This window comes from Equus caballus, chromosome 20, assembly GCF_041296265.1.
Source record: "Equus caballus isolate H_3958 breed thoroughbred chromosome 20, TB-T2T, whole genome shotgun sequence".
NCBI classification, from domain to species: Eukaryota; Metazoa; Chordata; class Mammalia; order Perissodactyla; family Equidae; genus Equus; species Equus caballus.
The window spans coordinates 55,884,819-55,905,109 of record NC_091703.1 but is presented as its reverse complement, the minus strand read 5'-3'; the positions used below and the strand labels follow the sequence as shown (position 1 = coordinate 55,905,109).

The window sequence follows — 20,291 nt, the reverse complement described above, 5'->3', positions numbered from 1 at the left end:
TTCCTTAAATTACACACATCATATGTTTCAATTGGCTGTGCACACTAGCATAGATGCACTATCAAAGAAGAGATGGAATGGAGATAAGAGCACTGTATTTATTTGCTGTTCCGGAATGGGGAGGCCAAGTCATAATATGTAAAGCTATTCAAACAACTAACACAATGGCTGCTCTCTAATACCAAATTTCACTACCTGGGAAAAGAAGTAAATAATAGCTCTACCACACAGATTGTTGTAGAATTAACTAAGATGGTGGATGACAAATACTTTTGTTAAGGAGTTGTGTAATTAGAGCAATATAACAACTCCAAAAAGCCTAACAAGTAAATTCTACTGTAATGTACTTGATTCACAATAACGAAAGATATTGATGAAATTGGTTCATTTGGTAAAGGGTCTGCTAGAATTAGCAATGCTTCCCTTCTTTGGGCAAGACTGCACTTTGACTTTTAAAAATTTTTAATTTGAAGAGTTCTCTTCAAGACGGTGCTGTGAGCAGACGTTGAACTCCCCTCCTCCCATGAACACAACCAGGTTACAACAATTTTGGGAAGAATCACCCTGGATTGAAAACTGAAAACTGGATAAAAAGAACCCCCACGACAAGGGACAGTCCTGACGAAAGCAGAAGAGGCAGTAACTTTGGCCGGAGAGGGAAAAAGCCACCTTTGGGAGCAGCGGAGCTTCTCAGCTGGCCAGGTGGGAGCCAACCTAAGGTACGAGCCCTCCCTGGAGGAGTGAGGTCCGGAACGAGGGCAATGCTGCTATAACCATCCTTCGGACTCAGCCCAACTGAGAGCGGGGGTCTTACTGTCTGGCTTTGCTGGCTATTAACTACTGCGAGGACACCCCAGAAAAGCTATCAGCCGAAAGCCGAAAAGATCTGGGTCTTAAAGGGGCCACGCACAAACTCACACATTGCAGCAACCTAAAATCACCAGAGAGAAGGCTGACTGTCCTTTGGTGAAACAAGACTCACCTGGTGGGCTCTGGGGGCATCTAGGTGAGAGGAGGATCCTCTCCAGAGACTGAGACATTGTTGGGGGCCGTTGTTCTGAGCTGGTCCAGGCTGCTGATACGGCACCAGTGGGGGCCATTGAGGTGTGTCCCTTGGGCTGTTAGCCCAGGGGTCTGCCACACCCACTAGAGCACAGATTTAATCCAGTTCAGCCAGGGCAGGCAACCCGCCCTAGGGACTGGCCCCACCTAACAGCAAGCCCTCAGGCTACTTTTCAGCCTGCATTGACTGAGTGCCTTGATCCTCTACAGGCAGGCAAGGGTGTCTGCCTCTGTGGGGCAGGGCTTGTGTGAGGACCAGGTGAACTGTTGCGGGCATTGGGGCAGAGGTGGGGGTATCTGCAGTGTGGCAGTGGGGTATGCTCCAGGGGATTGAGAAGTGTGCATGGACCAGGACTGTGTTGACAGTGTATGTGGTCCAGAGGGGGGTGAGGCTTATCAGCGGCAGAAGACTTGTGCTTCACAAATAGCCATAAAAAGGATCAGCCCAACCTTCCAAAGCCTGAAACAACTGAGTGCCTCCATGCCAAGGGCTAGCCCCACTCAGCTGCACTCCTAAGAGAACTGAAAACAGCCTTGTTGGCCTCAGGCCTATCACAACTGTACGCCCCTGAGCCTAGCAACCAGCTACACTGGGTACCAACCCAATTAAGAGGACACTTGCAATAAGAGTGTGCTAATAGACTTTGTAGCCAACAGTGCTGCGGCCCCTCCAAACCAGATTTACAAACAGCTGGTCAGGAAAGGAAAGATCAGACTCCCTGGCTACCTGCAGTGGGAGCAACCCTGCCACAGCAGAAAAACACAAATAGCCCACAAAGGGGTCACTCCTGGTTCTTATGGTCTGGTGACGAGAGGGAAGCACACTGTTGGGCCTCATAAGGCATCTCATACATAAGGCCACTTCTCCAAGATCAGGAGACATAGCCAACTCACCTAGTACAAAGAAAATAGAACAGAGAAAGAGGCATAATGAGGAGGCAATGGAATATTTTCCAAGCAAGGGAACACTACAAACACCAGAAAAGAACTAAGTGAAACAGAAACTAGTGACCTCCTTGACAAGGAATTCAAACAAAATATAATAAGGATGCTCACAGATATGCAGAGAAGAATGGATGAACACAGTGAGCACATCAGCAAAGAACTGGAAGATATAAAAAAGAACCAATCAGAAATGAAGAATACAATACTTGAAATGAGAAATTCACTAGAGGGACTCAATAGCAGAGTAGAGGAAGCAGAATAACGGATCAGCGAGCTAGATGAAAGATTAGAGGAAATCACCCAAGCAGAATAGAAACGAGAAAAAAGAATTAGACAGAATGAGAACAGTGTAAGGGAACTCTGGGGCAATATCAAGCGTGCTAACATTTGGATTATAGGGGTCCCAGAAGGAGAAGAGAGAGACAAAGGGGCAGAAAATTTATTTGTCGAAATAATAGAGGAAAATTTTCCTCACCTGAGGAAGGAAACAGACATCCAAGTTCAGGAAGCACAGAGAGCTCCAAACAAGAGAAGCCCAAAGAGGCCCACACCAAGACATATTATAATCAAAATGTCTAAAATTAAAGACAAAGAGAGAACCCTAAAAGCAGCAAGAGAAAGGCCACAAGTGACATATAAAGGGAAGCCCATCAGGCTGTCAGCAGACTTCTCAGCCGAGACCCTACAGGCGAGAAGAGAATGGCACGACATATTTGGAGTGCTAAAAGGAAAAAACCTACAACCAAGAATACTCTATCCATCAAAGCTGTCATTCAGAATGGAAGGAGAGATAAAGAGCTTCCCCGACAAGCAAAAATTAAAGGAGTTTATCACCAAGAAACCAGTTCTACAAGAAATGCTGAAGAGACTTATTTAAATGGGAAAGTAATGACCACAAATAGAGATTAAAAAAAAATTATCAAAAAAACCCAAAACACAACAAGAAAAAACAGGCAATAAAATCACTTGTAAGGTAAAAGTATAGTAAAGGCACAGATCAACTACCTGTGAAGGTAATATGAAGGTTAAAAGACAAATGTACTAAAATTACCTATTTCAATGATAAGAGGGTAATGGATAGACACACACTAAACAAAAGACTATATATGATGTGAAAAACATATAATGTGGGAGGAGGGGAGTGAAAAAGTGGAGCTTTTAGAAAGAGGTCAAGCTAAAGATTCTATCTACTCAGTATAGACTGTTACATGCATAGTATATTAAATAGGATCCTCATGGTAACCACAAACCAGAAACCTATAACAAGCAGGAAAAAAAGTAAGACAAAAGAAATCAAACATATTACTAAAGATAGCCATCAAACCGCAAGTGAAGAGAGCAAGAGAAAAAGAAAGGAACTGAGAAGAACTACTAAAACACCCAAAAAAAGGAAAAAGTGACAAAATGGCAATAAATACATATTTATCAATAGCTACTTTAAATGTCAATGGACTAAATGCTCCAATCAAATGCCATAGGGTGGCCAACTGGATAAAAAAACAAGATCCATGTATATGCTACATACAAGAGACACACTTCAGACCGACAGACACTCACAAACTGAAAGTGAAAGGATAGAAAAAGATATTCCATGCAAATGGCAAAGAAAAGAAAGCGGGGGTAGCAATACTTATATCAGACAAAATAGACTTTAAATCAAAAACTGTAACAAGAGACAAAGACAGGCACTACATAATGATAAAGGGAACAATCCAACAAGAAAATATAACACTTGTAAATATCTACGCACCCAACATAGGAGCACCTAAATATATAAAGCAATTATTAACAGACATAAGAGGAGAAATAGACAGTAACACAATAATAGTAGGGGACTTTAACACTCCACTTACACCAATGGATAGATCATCCAAACAGAAGATCAATAAGGAAACACTCGCCTTAAAGGACACATTAGACCAGATGGACTTAGTAGATATATACAGAACATTCCATCCAAAAACCACAGAATATACTTTCTTTTCAAATGCCCGTGGAGCATTCTCCAGGATTGATCACATATTAGGCCACAAAACAAGTCTCAATAAATTTAAGAAGATCGAAATAATACCATGCATCTTTTCTGACCACAAAGGTATGAAACTGGAAATCAACTACAGAAAAAAAACCAGAAAAGCCACAAAAATGTGGAGATTGAATAAAATGCTGCTGAACAATGATTGGGTCAATGAAGCAATCAAAGAAGAAATAAAAAATTCCTGGAGACAAATGAAAATGAAAACACGACATGCCAAAATCTGTGGGATACAGCAAAAGCGGTTCTACAAGGGAAGTTTATAGCAATTCAGGCCTACCTCAACAAAGAAGAAAAATCCCAAATAGACAATCTAAAAGTGCACCTAAAGGTACTGGAAAAAGAACAACAAACAAAGCCCAAAATCAGCAGAAGGAAGGAAATAATAAAAATCAGAGCAGAAATAAATGAAATAGAGACTAAAAAAAGATAGAAAAAATTAATGAAACCAAGAGCTGGTTCTTCGAAAAGGTAAACAAAAGTGACAAACCCTTAGCTAGACTCACCAAGAAAAAAAGAGAGAAGGCTCAAATAAATAAAATCAGAAATGAAAGAGGAGAGATTACAACGGACACCTCAGAAATACAAAAGATAATAAGAGAATACTATGAAAAGCTATACGCCAACAAATTGGATAATCTAGAAGAAATGGATAAATTATTAGAAACATAAAACCTTCCAAAACTGGACCAAGAAGATGTAGAAAATTTGAATAGACCGATCACCAGTAAGGAGATCGAAACAGCAATTAGAAACCTCCCAAAAAATAAAAGTCCAGGACCAGATGGCTTCCCTGGTGAATTCTACCAAACATTCAAAGAAGACTTAATACCTATCCTTCTCAAACTCTTCCAAAAAATTGAAGAGGAGGGGAGGCTTCCTAACTTCTTCTACGAAGCAAACATTATCCTGATACCAAAACCAGACAAGGACAACACAAAAAAAGAAAATTACAGGCCAATATCACTGATGAACATTGATGCAAAAATCATCAACAAAATACTAGCAAATCGAATACGACAATACATTAAAAAGATCATACATCATGATCAAGTGGGTTTCATTCCGGGGATGCAGGGATGCTTCAACATCTGCAAATCTATCAGCGTGATACACCACATTAACAAAATGAAGAATAAAAATCACATGATCATCTCAATAGATGCAGAGAAAGCATTTGACAAGATACAGCATCCATTTATGATAAAAACTCTAAGTAAAATGGGTATAGAAGGAAAATACCTCAACATAATAAAGGCCATATATGACAAACCGACAGCAAATATCATTCTCAGTGGAGAAAAGCTGAAAGCTATCCCTCTAAGAACAGGAACCAGACAAGGATGCCCACTGTCACCACTCTTATTTAACATAGTATTGGAAGTCTGAGCCAGATCAATCAGGCAAGAAAAAGAAATAAAAGGGATCCATACTGGAAAAGAAGAAGTGAAACTGTCACTCTTTGCAGACGACATGATTTTATATCTAGAAAACCCTAAAGAGTCCACTAAAAAACTTTTAGAAATAATAAAGGAATACAGTCAAGTTGCGGGATACAAAATCAATGTACAAAAATCGGTTGCATTTCTATACACTAACAACGAAGTAGCAGAAAGAGAAATTAAGGATACAATCCCATTTACAATTGCAACAAAAAGAATAAAATACCTAGGACTAAACTTAGCGAAAGAGATGAAAGATCTGTACACCAAAAACTACAAAGCATTGTTGAAAGAAATCGAAGAAGACACAAAGAAATGGAAAGATATTCCGTGCTCTTGGATTGGAAGAATTAACATTGTCAAAATGTCCATACTTCCTAAAGCAATCTATAGATTCAACGCAATCCCTATCAAAGTTCCAACAACATTTTTTACGGAAATAGAACAAAGAATTCTAAAGTTTATATGGAACAACAAAAGACCCCAAATAGCCAAAGGATTCCTGAGAAAAAAGAACAAAGCTGGAGGTATCACACTCCCCGATTTCAAATTATACTACAAAGACATAGTAACCAAAACAGCATGAGACTGGCACAAAAACAGACATACAGATCAATGGAACAAAATGAGAGGCCAGAAGTAAACCCACACATTTATGGACAGTTAATATTCGACAAGGGAGCCAAGAGCATACGATGGAGAAAGGAGAGTCTCTTCAATAACAGATGTTGGGAAAACTGGACAGCCACATGCAAAAGAATGAAAGTAGACCATTCTCTTACACCATGCACAAAAAATCAACTCAAAATGGATTAAAGACTTGAATGTAAGACCCGAAACCATGAGACTTCTGGAAGAAAACATAGGCAGTACGCTCTATGACATTGGTCTGAGCAGCATATTTTCAAGTCCCATGTCTGACTGGGCAAGGGAAACAAAAGAAAAAATGAACAAATGGGACTACATCAAACTAAAAAGTTTCTGCACAGCAAAGGAAACCATCAACAAAACGAAAAGACAACCTAACAATTGGGAGAACATATTTGCAAACCACATATCAGATAAGGGGTTAATATCCAAAATATACAAAGAACTCATACAGCTCAACAACAAAAAAACCAACAATCCAATTAGAAAATGGGCAAAAGATCTGAACAGAGATTTCTCCAAAAAAGATATACAGATGGCCAACAGGCATATGAAAAGATGCTCAACATCGTTAGCTATCAGGGAAATGCAAATCAAAACTCCAATGAGGTATCACCTCACTCCGGTCAGAATGGCTATAATTAACAAGACAGGAAACAACAAATGTTGGAGAGGATGTGGAGAGAAGGGAACCCTTGTTCACTGCTGGTGGCAGTGCAAACTGGTGCAGCCACTATGGAAAGCAGTTTGGAGTATCCTCAGAAAATTAAGGATAGATCTACCATATGATCCAGCTATTCCCCTGCTGGGTATTTATCCAAAGAACTTGAAAACACAAAGGCATAAAGATACTTGCACCCCTATGTTCATTGCGGCATTATACACAACAGCCAAGACTTGGAAGCAACCTAGGTGCCCATCAAGAGACAAATGGATAAGATGTGGTATTTATACACGATGGACTACTACTCAGCCATAAGAAATGACGAAATCTGGCCGTTTGTGACAACATGGATGGACCTTGAGGGTATTATGCTGAGTGAAATAAGTCAGAGGGAGAAAGTCAAATACCACATGATCTCACTCATAAGTAGAAGATAAAAACGACAGAAAAAAAAAAAACAACATAGCATTGGAGATTGGACTGGTGGTTACCATTGGGGAAAGGGGGAGGGGGGAGGGCAAAAGGGCTGATTAGGGTCACATGTGAGGGGATGCACTATAATTAGTGTTCGGTGGTGAACATGATATAATGTATCCAGAATTTGAAATATGATGTACATCCAAAAAAAGTAAAAATTAAAAAAAAAAGAAAAGGTTAAAAAAAATTTTTAAATTTCACTGATATGTAAGGAAACTGAAAGATTTGGTCAAAAGAGTTTGTTGTTTCTCTTATTCCTCATTAAGTGAAGTATCTAGAACTATCCAGCTATTACCAACATTGCTCTTGAGCTCCTCCTGAAATTACGATTTTTTCAAGTGTCTGCACAGTCTAGTGTAACAGAATTGGCATTAATCACTGGTGATGGGGGAGCATGACAAAGGATTCCTAAGGCTGAGACTCTGTGGGCATTCCTGAAACATCCAGGGCTCAGACGGGGCTATGTTTGACACTTTTTATTGCAGAAAGTATGGAGTCATGGGAACATTCACTCTCAGCTCTCTTATCTCATCTGGGACACGAATGGTCAAATGTTTCCTCCAACTTTTATAAAGACGTGAAAAGTAACTAGGCAATACTTTGACAGAAAGAGGGCATAAGTAATTTTTGCACATTATGTCCTCTCCTCAGTTATTGCAGAAATATGGTATATTATTTGGAAGGATCTTAGTGTAACTTCCTTGAGAAAAACAAAAACAAAAACCTGCCACAGTTTGTAAGTTCCATTTATGTTCCATGAGAAGAACAAAATAGCTTCATGGTAACGTCAAGTGGATCTCAGTGCTAGGGAGAGATTTTCCAAATGGTCTCCCACTTATTTGATTGTGTGCGTTCCTTAAGATACTAATCAAAATTATCACAGACATAATTCAAATTATTGAGGTTTTATTTTAAATTTTTATACAGAAGAAATTTAAAGCGTACAATACCCAATTTTAAAATGTATATCTATCTAAAGGCTTCCTCCTGGTGGAAGTCTAAGACTTTAATTCATTTGGTAGCAAAAAATTGCTGTATGCCTGGCACTGAGGAAGCGCCTGCAAAAAAGAAAAATAAAGAAACTACTCTCACGCAATTTGCATGTTACTGAAGGGAAACAACAGAAAAATTAACAAGCAAACCAACAATATAATTTCAATAGTAGTAAGTTGTAGGACAAAAATAAAATGGCATGGTTATCATAGCACATAAAGGGGGTAGTAATTCACACGGGGCCTTCTTAGAAACCATCCTTGAAGATATGACGTGGGCTGAACAAGAGCCACCCATGAGAGGGTCAGACGGGGTTAGAAATTGTGAAGGCTGTAAAGCAGGAATATATTGTTTGTTCAAAGAAAAGAAATTATGCTACAATGATAATCACCCAAGGAGGCTCCTTCTTACATGAACGTTAATTCAAAGACTGACTCATCTCTAGTGTATTTCTCTTTTTCGCTTCCCTGAAGGTTAGTTTATTTACCTAGGGAATAGTTGAAAATATCTCCCGATTTTGGAAAAGTCAATGCCTTATATCCAGTTTTTGGCATTTTTAAAGTTTGGAAGGTAGCTTCTTAATGCTGCTTGAGAAAACTGGAGTGTATTAGAATCATATTAATCATATAATACAATCCCCAAAACGTGTGTGTGTGTGTGTATGTGTATGTACGTGTGCACATGTTTTCACTGATGTTTTTAAGTTCTTAATTTTTTTTTTTTTTTTGAGGAAGATTAGCCCTGAGCTAACATCTGCTGCCCTCTTTTTGCTGAGGAAGCCTGGCCCTGAGCTAACATCCATGCCCATCTTCCTCTACTTTTTTATATGTGGGACGCCTGCCACAGCATGGCTCGCTGAGTGGTGCCATGTCCGCACCTGGGATCCTAACCTGCGAACCCCAGGCCGCCGAAGCGGAACGTGTGCACTTAACCGCTGCACCACCAGGCCGGCCCTCTAAGTTCTTAAATTCTTATTTTCCCCTTTTCCACTGAGATAGTTTGGCTTCCTATCAGTGACAAGTTGCAAAGTTCATTATGCCTGGGGGGAAAAACACATACATTTATAAACTAAGGTAATCTCATTGACTTTCAGGAATCTGTGAGTCACCATCATCATCTCTGATGACTTCAAAGAACGAGGTCTTTCTAGGCTTCCCGTGTCTCAACTATAAATCAAGCCCAAGCACATAAATGTCCCGATAATTGTGAAGTTCTTTTCCTGTCTCAGCTGGTGAGATTTGTTGACGTATTTGTTTTTGAGCTTCCTAAACTTGGGGAACTTTTATATTAAGTATTCTAACTGGAGAGATTAAGTTTTTAGCTATTTTTCATAATGAAAAGTTGACTCAGTTTCACCCAGTGACAAAATGGTTTCTTAAGCACCTAACCATACTTCGCTATTTCTGTTCCAGAAAGTTTAGCACAATCTGCACATTTTAAGAAAGACAAAGTGGCTTCAAAATGATATTTATAAGCAATATACTTCTCTACTGAAGTGAATGACTCATCAAATTCACTCTGAATTGATGAAATAAAGTATTATACACAGTGGCTTTCTGACCCCATTTCTAGCAATGTAGTGATCAAATCAAGCTTCCACAAGGTTGTAAATTATGTACTTTATAAATTCATTTTAGAGTCACCTAGTAGGAATTAGAAACTCTCTGAAAATCTAGAAAAGGATATTACAATTTTTAATCACTGCCATATTCCCATTGCAAGCCAGGAATAGAAAATAGAAGTTTTTAAACTAACCAAGTTTTAGAAATTTTGAAGTCTTACTATGTCAACTTGTAGTAGGGAAATGTTCCTTGTAATTCTCTGAGGGCTGACCTAGCATCAATGTAATATCTTCATTGATTATTTGAATGATAAAAATGCCATTTAAGATAAATTTTCAAATGAACATATTTAGAGCCCATTAGAGCATATTTAGAAAGTTTCAAGTAATTTGGAGTGAAAATTGGGGACTTAGTTTCAAAATATGAAAAATTTTTATCAGATCTCAAATTTTTAAGCTTTTGAGTTTCAGTGTGAGTGATCTAAAGGTCAAAATGATGGATGGCTAGGAGTATAGAGACCCATTGGAACCGCCCAAATAAGTTAGTACAAAAATGATTTTAATGAAAAAGTTTATAGACTATTTAAAAATATTGATAGACCTATGACTTGCAAGATTTATAAATACATCTTTCAGGAAAGAAATGTACAAAATTATCTTAAAGAGAAATTACTTCTCAAATTTAAATATTCAGCAAAGCAAAAATAGCAACAGTTTTTCCCTTCCTTTAGTCTTCTTTTTCCCTCTCTTTCTTTCTTTCTTTTTCACTTTCTCCTTTCCTTCCTCATTCAGCACGTAGAAGCCTCCTAGAAGTAATTATCTAGAAAATTTTGATTATGTCTTTTACTATTTATTTTTTTCATTAAAATAGGCTTGATTAAATGAACCCCAAACAGGACACAAACCTCAGTATGAAAACCTTCATGAGTTTTTCTGCCTTTGGATTTATTCTTTACTTTACCCCCAGACCGCTCTCGGGCAAAATGCAAACCAATGACGGCACTGTCCTTAAAGTCTTTGAAGGGCTCCCCTTAAACTACAGTGTCAAAGCCGGCCGAGATCTTCAGGAGGGCACACAAGGCCTTTCGTAACCCAGCCCTTATCTAATGCTCCAGCTTCATCTGGAGACTCTGCTCATCCTCACTGCACTGGAGTTACCCAATTGCTTAATATTCTCTTCATAGCCCATGCTATTTCACGCCTCTTTGATTTTGTTCACGTTGTTTCCTCTGCTTAGAACATCCTTACCCAATTTTCTTCACCTTCGTAACTTGAATTCATGCATTAAAACTCAGTTGGGGCATCATCTCCTCCTGGATCTTTCTCTAATCCCCCAAATGGAACTAAGTGCCCTTCCTTTGTGTTTTCATTACATCCTGTAACTCATCTATCAGAGCACTTGTCACGTTATATTATCTGTTAACATGTCGGTTTCTTCAACTGGAATGTAGGTTCCTTGGTTTCTATCATCTTTTTACTCTAGACCCTTAGCACAGTAATTGGCACAAAGTCTCCCAATATATACGTTACTTCTATTCGCAGAGATCAAAAATGTGAAGTGGATATATCGATCAGCTTATTTTAGTCTTATGCAATTAAATGCTTGATTCCTCTAAATTCCCTTGTTCTGAGTCTATGCAAGTTAAAGTACTTTTAACTATGGTTTCTGTCACAGAGACAATATTCCCTTACACCTTCCAGTCCCACTTGTAGTTAGGTTGATACAATGTGATTGGTTTTAACCAAATGATTATGAGCATGACTGACACGTGTTGCTTTTTGGCAAAGACAGTTAAGTGCCAGTATATTTTTTTAACGTTCATTCTTCTCCCACCATGACAACTTTAGAGGCTATATAACAACTTATCCCCAAATTTAAAAACTTAAGACAACGAACATTTATTATCTCACAGCTTCTAAAGGGTCAGGAATCTGTGAGAAGCTTAGCTAGACAGTTCTGTCCCAGAGGCTCTCTTTAAGTTTCAGTCAAGCTGGGGTAGGTGGGGTGCTGTTGCAGTCACATTAAGACTCAATCTGCCTGAAGGATTTGCTTCCAAGATCATACATGTGTCGTTAGCAGGCCACCTTTCCTCTCTGGCTGTCGGATGGGCATTTCAGCTCCTCACCATGTGGGTTACTCACAATAAGACAGCTTACTTTCTCCAGAGCAAGAAATCCAAGAGCAAGAGAGAGAGTGAGAACACAAGGCAGAAGCTGTAATCCTTTATAATGTAATCCTGAAAGTGACATACTATCATTTCTGTTGTATGTTGTTAGCTACCCAAACCAGTTCTGGCACGGTGTGAAAAGGGACTACACAGGGGTGTGAATCCCAGGAGATGGGGAAACATTGGGAGCCATCTTGGAGGCTGGTTACCACAGAGGCCACATATTGAGGTTGTACATAAAACGTGGAGGACACCTGGGCCATGAGTCATTGGATGAAACAGACTCTTCAACCCACATTAGATGTTACATAAGCAAGAAATAAACTTTCGCAATGCTAAGCCAATGAGAATTCAGGGTTTATTTGCTACTATGGCATGGCCTGGCTATTCAGACCAAAAAACCTCTTCATGTACAAATGTCTACAGAAAGAGACTGTGATAATTGAAAGGACTTCAAGTATTCTAGGATCTTTAAGAGTAAGTTTTTATTTAAAATTAGAAGATTGGAGTTCTTTTTTTATTTTCTTTTGTGCCAGGTTCCCCAGGAATTTGGTTAATAAACATCTGTACTTAGAATGTTGACAAAATCAGGTAACAAAGACATCATACCTGAAGGCCAGACGAAGACAGTTGTCATCCCTTCTCCTGGCCTCTTGGAATACCAGAAACTGGCAAGCTTTTGCCAAGCTGACACATCACCCTTGATATTCCCATGTACTCAAACTTTTCTTTTAAAGTGACTTAAAATCGCTTCAAATACTTGAACTTTTTCACTAAATAAGACCTACCTCATAAGATTTTTGTGGAGAATGAATGAGACAATACGTGTAACAATCTCTTCTGTAGAGTCAAATACTATATAAATACTAAACATTGTTCATATGTATTTAATATTAAAAGCAAATTACCAAAAAAGATACAATGGAAATATCCCAAGATATTTTTAAGAATAAAATACATATTTATTCTGAACAGTTTGTTTTTTGCTTATGAGAAAACAGTTCTACTGGAAAGAAATTTAATGCTGTTTCATTTTTAATTTTTTTTAAAGAAGATTAACCATGAGCTAACATCTGCCACCAATCCTTCTCTTTTTGCTGAGGAAGACTGGCCCTGAGTTAACATCTGTGCCTATCTTCCTCTACTTTATATGTGAGAAGGCTGCCACAGCATGGCTTGACAAGCGATGTGTAGGTCTGCATCCGGGATCCGAACTGGAGACCCCCGGGCCTCCGAAGCGGAATGTGCACACTTAACCACTGTGCCACTGGGCCAGTCCCAAATGCTGTTTTAAATATACATCCAACCCATTTACTTGCTTAAGCGGTCATCTCTCATTGAGAACAAAAGTGAAATGAGTAAATTCAGTCCTAAGAGTCAGCTGTTCAAAAAACTGGTCATATATGTCATGTATTTCATCCAACAGCATCTCAAAGTGTTCCATTGTCAGTGTCTAAGGTCATTTCATGTCTGGCGTGATGAGTAATGCCTCTTCGGACATATATGCTCTAGGAACACTATTATGTGACGTAAAGATTGACGTATTCGGTGTAATCAATAGAAACATAACTTTTTTAAAGGTTAACATTAATTATGTCAGAAAAAGAAAATGCATGAGTAGGTTTGAAAACTGAAAGAGGAGATAGAAAGATCTTGAGATTTTCTGAGTTATCAAAAGTTGAGGCCCTCCATCTTAAATTGTGTCTAAAGACCACATCTTCAATGACAAAAGAATCCTTGGCCACAATTATCTACCATTTATCCAATGAGTCACCCCCCTAAACAGGCAAAAGCATTTTTGGCAGCACCTATTTTACCTTGAAATTTTCTCTGGTAGAGTGACCCTGGCCTGACCTTGATTAGCTTATCAAGTGAGCTCATTCTTATAGCTGAAGAACCATCGTCTAGCAGAGGAAGAGCATGGCAGTTTGCCAAAGCAACTCTGTCCCTCGTTTAGAGGGCACACCTAAGCATCATTTCCACTCTCTTTTCTTCTATGTTTCTCAGTCAGGCTTAGCAGGAAGGGAGACAGACAGGATGAAGTAATGGAACCCAGGTGGGCTATGGAACCTGAAATTCATATTGAAATCTACTGCTGCTACTTACTGTCTGAATGAACTTCGGAATAAGTTAAAATATCTTTCTGAATTTCATTTTTCTCATTTGTGAAACAAAGCTATTAATCTCTTCATTATAAATCTGTTGTGAGGCATCAATGAAATACATCTATTCACTGTGGAGCCTAGCATCTGGGACCTGGCATACGGTACTCAGTAAATAGTCTTCATTTCCCTTTACAGTGAGAGGAGGAACAGGAGATGAATCCCCTCAGCTTTACCCGTCACATGTCATTGACTGGACCTTACCGGTGAGCCATTATGTAACAGAGCCAGCATCTCTAAGGGTGTGGGACATGTCAGAAGGCTACAGGAAGAAAGACGGAAGGATCTTCTTTCACCAGTGAGAGAACACCAGCGGTGGATACTTCTGAAACTTGAGGAGCTGAGTGAGAATTCAGGGATTTTGCAATGCTACCGTGGCTGCAGTACATGAGGATTTGCAAATATATTCTAATATGAAATAATGGAGATTCATATAAATATATGAAATACATATGTGTTCCCTAATAAGTTCAATAAAAATTTTAAAAACTGGACTATTGTATTTGTATTTGAGTGTTAGATTTGGTCTCTTGAAAATTGGTATTGTTTTCATTATTTCACTTTCCTCATGTATTTTTCTTTTAATTATAGGAAGAATCCATTACATTTAAATTATCAATAGTACATATTATCTCATTATTGTCTGTCTATGACAAATGTTGCTGTTATCTGTGAGACAGCCACTTAGAAAGTTATCACTGAGATTCTGTTCAAGTCAAAAACATGACTTATTTTTACCCAGTAAAACTAAGTAGTTACGGTTTTAGTAAAGATGTTGAGGCATCAGTTTAATTCTTATTCAGATAAGCAAGTTTGGCATTCTGTAACTAAAAAGACTGAAGTTTAAAGCATAACGGCTAATATGTCTATTGCAGTCACTGTTCATGCCTTCTACAGGATGTTGGCAGAGATGAGTAATGTATTATCTCTAACCTCTTTCTGCTTCTTGTGTAGGAAATGGTGGGTTTACAAACATCCACAGAGCTGAACTGGGCATTAGGAGAAGCAGAAAAGAAATGTCTCTTAGGCTTCGGCGTAGCCGGAACTTGCAGCTCTGCCATTTTCATATCTGGGGAATCACGTTAGGTTTGTAAGAAACAACCCTACTGCAGTTCTTCCTCTCATCCCACCCGCTCAATTCAGCTTAACTGTTACTGGGTAAATGCTTTACTGGGAAGTGTGCTTTAAATGAGTTCAATCAACATTTTAACAGTGTACGTGTATGTGTATGCATGTGCGTGTGTGCACATGCACTCTTTAAAACTTTAATAGTGATAGACCAACCAACTAACAACTCAGAAACTCTGGATGAATGGGACCCAGTGCAGGAAAATTTAAACTGAAAAAAAGAGAGAGAAAATCACCATGATTAGATTAGGTTCATTTTACTAATGCCTTTTAGTAAAACACTAAATTGAGAAAAAGTCTAGAGCAGAGGCCATAAAGAGCTACAGACTGGCCATAGAGGCAGGAGATGGCTGCAAACCACATCAGGGAGAGATTTCAAGTGAGAATGGAGGGACGGAAGTTGGCATTTAGTGTCTACTATGTGGCAAGAAAAAAATAAATATATACACACATTTATACACATATATAACTATACAGAAGATAGCTATATATTATATCTTGATAAGATTTCTACAGGCAGGCATTATCAACCTTAATTTTCAATTGGAAAAAATAAACTTGGAGAGTTCAATAACTTGCTAATGGTCACACAAGAAGCACAGCTGGACTGAGGTCATTTGTTGAATGTTCTCCTCATTTTTTATATGGAGACAACAGGGAAGATAGAAGCATTCCAGGTGAATATCATGATATTGTTGAATGCAGAAGCAGGAGAGGTGGAGAACTGCTCTTTTCTTCCAGTTGTTTAATGTTTGAACTGACTAAAACCCATCTCTCCAACCAGTTTCACTCAAGAAAGAACAAGTATGAATTGCATCAAATATATTCCTTTGAGTGTCCCAAAGAGCCCCACACACACTCATTAATTTTAAAAACAAGTTATTGCTCAAAATGTACTGGTTGGATATTGGATATCCAAATGATTGGATGCATCTACTTGTTACAGTACAAGACATACTTAGGAACAGGTTATATGTGGCATAATTTTGATGATACTGAAGAAACGCTGCTTCCCAAAAGAACATTGTCCCATCTTCCTTCCTAGGACTTAAAATTGTGTAATTAGACATGCACTCATCTTTTATTGGAGTGCATCTATGTACATACACAAATACACTCATGAAATTCCATGTAATTTTTGCCTTATTTTGAATGACTTTTGCCACAACTTTCCCCAAGAAACTGCTTTCCACCTCTGCAAAGAAACATCTGATAGTGGAGAGAGGATATAATGAGAGAGAGGAACCGTGGAGAGAAGAAAAAAGAGGGGGGAGGATCAAGACTGTGTCATTCTGCTCAGAGCATATCCTGTTAGATCATTTCACAAAAGGACATTGTGGGAGAAATGACTTCTAACTGATTACATTGTATTTGTAAGTTCAACAACGTTGAGATTTTCCAAGTAGTCAGTTACAAGAAAGTACAAATGCTGAACTGACCTGAAGGGTCAGTGATTGCATCTGCTGCCCACACTGTGGTATTTCACCTTCATACCTAATGTTGCCTCGTTATCTTGCATGAATAATGTGATTTCTTGTCCTGCCACTCTCTGCATAAAATTACTTACACCAGAGGGGCAAAAAAGCAATTCTCAATCTAATTCGTTTTGCAAACTTGACAGTGGCATCAAAGAGCAGGAAGTTCTCTGTGAATAACGATACTGCTCATTTGTTTAAATGTCAAACTTAAACCTCATCAACTTTCAGGGAATATGTCAGTAAAGAATGGGTTTCAGTTCAGCCAGAGAGAATTTCAGTGTCGTTTCGTCCTGAGGAAAATAGCTGTCAGTATCTTCAGAGCAGAGTGCTTTGAGTAAACCTTTCTTTTTAAACTGAATGGAATTGGCTATTTCAGCACTTGAGGCTGTGGACAGTGCTCTCTTCCTTAACAGGAAAACAAGTAGCCTCACTGTAGAGGTGTTTTCTTCTTGAGACCAAAACACTCCCCAGGCTAGCAAACATGTACCCCTAAACTATGCAGTTAGGACATAAAGACCATACATCGCAAATCTGTGCAAAGCCAGAATAAAATAACAGCAAAGAGGAGCAAACTTTATCACAGAGATTAAGCCTGAAATAAAATTAGAAAAGAGAAATAGCTATGATTTGTACATATCCCTGCAAACCATGTCAAATTTTTACTGCAATGCAATAATTTTCCTCTCCGGATAGTTTTTGTTGGAGAGAATGACAAAGCCATTAACCTCTCATGGTAATTTATTAACAGTGGACATAGATGCAGGGGTGAACAGGAAGCACATTTAATAGGCTTGCAGATAACCAGGAGCAAAGAATTCATTCTCTATATGCTTTCTAGCTCTAGAGTGGAATATCAATGGAGAATTCTGGATCTGAGGTCAGAAGAAATGGAATTGAATGGAAATCATGTTCCTTAATAAGTCCTTTCATTTCTCTAAGTCTTGCTTCTTCTTCTGTCAAATGTGGGTTACTCTGAGGTTTAAGTGAGATAGTGTATGTGAAGGGGTCTGGCACACAGTAGGCACTCAACAGATGTTCAATTTGCTCAATTTGTTCAATATTTACTTATCATTAAGTGTCGGCATAATGCAGTGAAATGTTGCTGTGCTAGTGGCCATGTGTCTTAATAATCATAACCCTAAGGATGGATGACAAGAAAGGCGTTATTATTAACAGACTTATCCTTATAACAAAGATCCCTAATCATGTGTGTTTCCAGCTTCATAACCTTGTTTGCATCCCTAAAAGATTCCTTTTATGTATACCTTTAAGAAATCAACAAAAGGAAAATAGTCTGAAAATAATACAGAAAGAGCCAACTAAAGTTCTCAGAGGATTCTTATCTCTCTTATCAAATAATATTCTACCAGCTCTTTCTAGAATGCCTCTCAATCATGTCCTACCATCTATTCTGTCTGCTGAGTGGGTGAGACACTACTTTGAATGCTTCCTACCAAGATTGACACACTTGGGGAGAGAAAGTAAGAATCAGGTTAGTGTTGAAAGCCGGGTAAGTTCCTTACCATCCTCCACTGCAGCTACAAATTCTTTCTTTGGTCTTCAAAGCCTCCCAGCCTCTCTGACCTCCTTCACCTTCTCCCCTTTTTATAACTGAAAACCAAGAGCATCTTCTCTCAGCCTCCCCCATCTCTTCTTGTTATTTTCAACAGAGATTCCCTCCACACTGCCCTCTGCATTTGAAACACCTCCCACTCTCCATTCATCAAGGTACACGCTTCTTCCATTCACAATTCATGTTAAGTCCTCCCTCCCTGACAAAACTCCTTTTCTTTAAGTGGATTCCCCAGCTGCCCTAATAAACACATCCCACAGCCACCCTATCACCACTGCACTCCCTCCCCAGCTCTCAGAAATTGTGCAGAGGTGAGGAGTGGGTGAGGAAATCTATATTTGCATGCAAACCTAGACAGGGATAAATAGAGACTAGTATTAATCTTGGTCTCATCTTTGAAGAAGAAAAACAAAGTTAAATATTCCCCGAGCCTGGCAACAAGCATGCTCTGGAAAAAATATTGGTCGAATGGATGAATGAATGAATGCATGAATGGATGGATGCGTGAATGATTGCAATCTCCCTGGCACTTTTCTCAGATGCCCCTCCTTCTTGCTTGCTCGCTGCATGGTTCCCGTTGAATTCAGCTTCAGTGCGTGAGTGCACCCTCCTGCTTTGCTTTTGTCTCCATTCCCTGCCCTTTGATTACCACCTCTAGATAGAGTCTTAACCTCCTCCCCAAAGGGCACTCTACCAGCTCACAAATCCTTTGTGACTTCAACTGCCCCAGAGACCTTGCTCTTTAAGGGAACAGCTTTGCATTCTGCCACCTTTACTTCTACCCAAGCCCCCAAAACACCCAGCCACCTTACACAAAAGGATGACTAATTTCCCCACACTCAACAAAATCCGCCTGGAGATCCCGGTCGCTGCCCCTCTTCGGCGCTTGTCACCTAGACGCTTGCGAAAGAAACGCGGTTTCCCGCTTCTCTCTGCAGAAAAAGGAATCACCATTCCAGGGCTGGATCCTGGCTTTTGTACAATCAGAAAACTTTTTTTTTTTTTTAATAGAAAACCCCACCCCGAGAGCAGCGACCTCTTTGTTTGCATCCCAGAGGGAGGGAGGGGTCTTTAGAGCCTTAGCAGCCTGGGGCGGAGGGGACGCGACAGCCCCCTGGAGGGCTGCCCCGGACGAGACTCACCCAGGACGTTCCCAATGAGAGCCACCACGAACACGATGATGTAGCCGGCGATCAGGACCCACTCATATTCTTTCGGGTGTAGGTACTCCCTCCACAGGTACCGCAGGAATTCCTCGTCGTCATAGTCGGTGGGGTTTAAAAAGGGCTCTTGAGTTTCATTCAGCTCCGAAGCCGATGACCAGTTGCGACAAGGGGGGGAGTCCTCCAATTTGGTGCCGGACATCACGGGCTCCAGTCCGGTTCGGCTCAGTGCTGCAGGCTGCTCTTCCCCTGCCCCATGAGCACTGGGGATGTGCGGCGGGAAAGGCAGAGCGGAGAGGCGAGAAGGGGCTCCGGAGCAGAAAATGACGTGAAAAGTTATCGAGCCAATGCCTCCGGAGTCTGAGGCCGGGCAACTTCTGCGGCTGCTTTGCTGTCTTTGCAGGCGATTCTGCACCGAGAAGGGAGGCAGCTGAGGACCTAGGCGCCAGGCTCTGGAGCTGCAGCAGTGACACCGGCAGGAAAGAGCTACCTCTGGCTCGGCTCAAGCTCGATTAGTCCTCATTCCAGCACCGAGTCCGCAGCCCACAGCCTCCTCCCGCGCCCAGGGAGAGCTGAAGCTGAAGTGGGGAAAAAAAAAGTAATGAAAATTATTTTAACCTGTTTCTCTGCGGGCTAAATCTCCCTTTCTTTTACTCTTTCCTCTCTTTCTCACGTCCAGTTTCTATGGACCACAGAGAGACATGCGTAGGTCTCCACAGACAAGCATGCCAGTGCACGGTTGATATAAGATCCGTTGATGCATTTGTCTTTGTAAGGTAAATATAAAAGTAA

At 39.8% G+C, this 20,291-nt stretch overlaps 1 protein-coding gene across 2 annotated transcripts in view; it reads right to left on the bottom strand.

Annotated features, from left to right (window-relative positions):
* The window catches only part of HCRTR2 (hypocretin receptor 2), a 107,341-nt gene extending 87,357 nt beyond the window's left edge, over positions 1-19,984 (bottom strand). The window contains exon 1 of one of the 2 annotated variants that reach the window (XM_070245705.1): positions 19,479-19,984. In XM_070245705.1, coding sequence (XP_070101806.1) covers positions 19,479-19,701 — 223 coding nt within the window. In that variant the 5' untranslated portion in view covers positions 19,702-19,984. The remainder of the gene's footprint in view (positions 1-19,478) is intronic. The other variant, XM_070245706.1, reaches the window with a different exon arrangement.
* Positions 19,985-20,291: the final 307 nt, after the last annotated feature.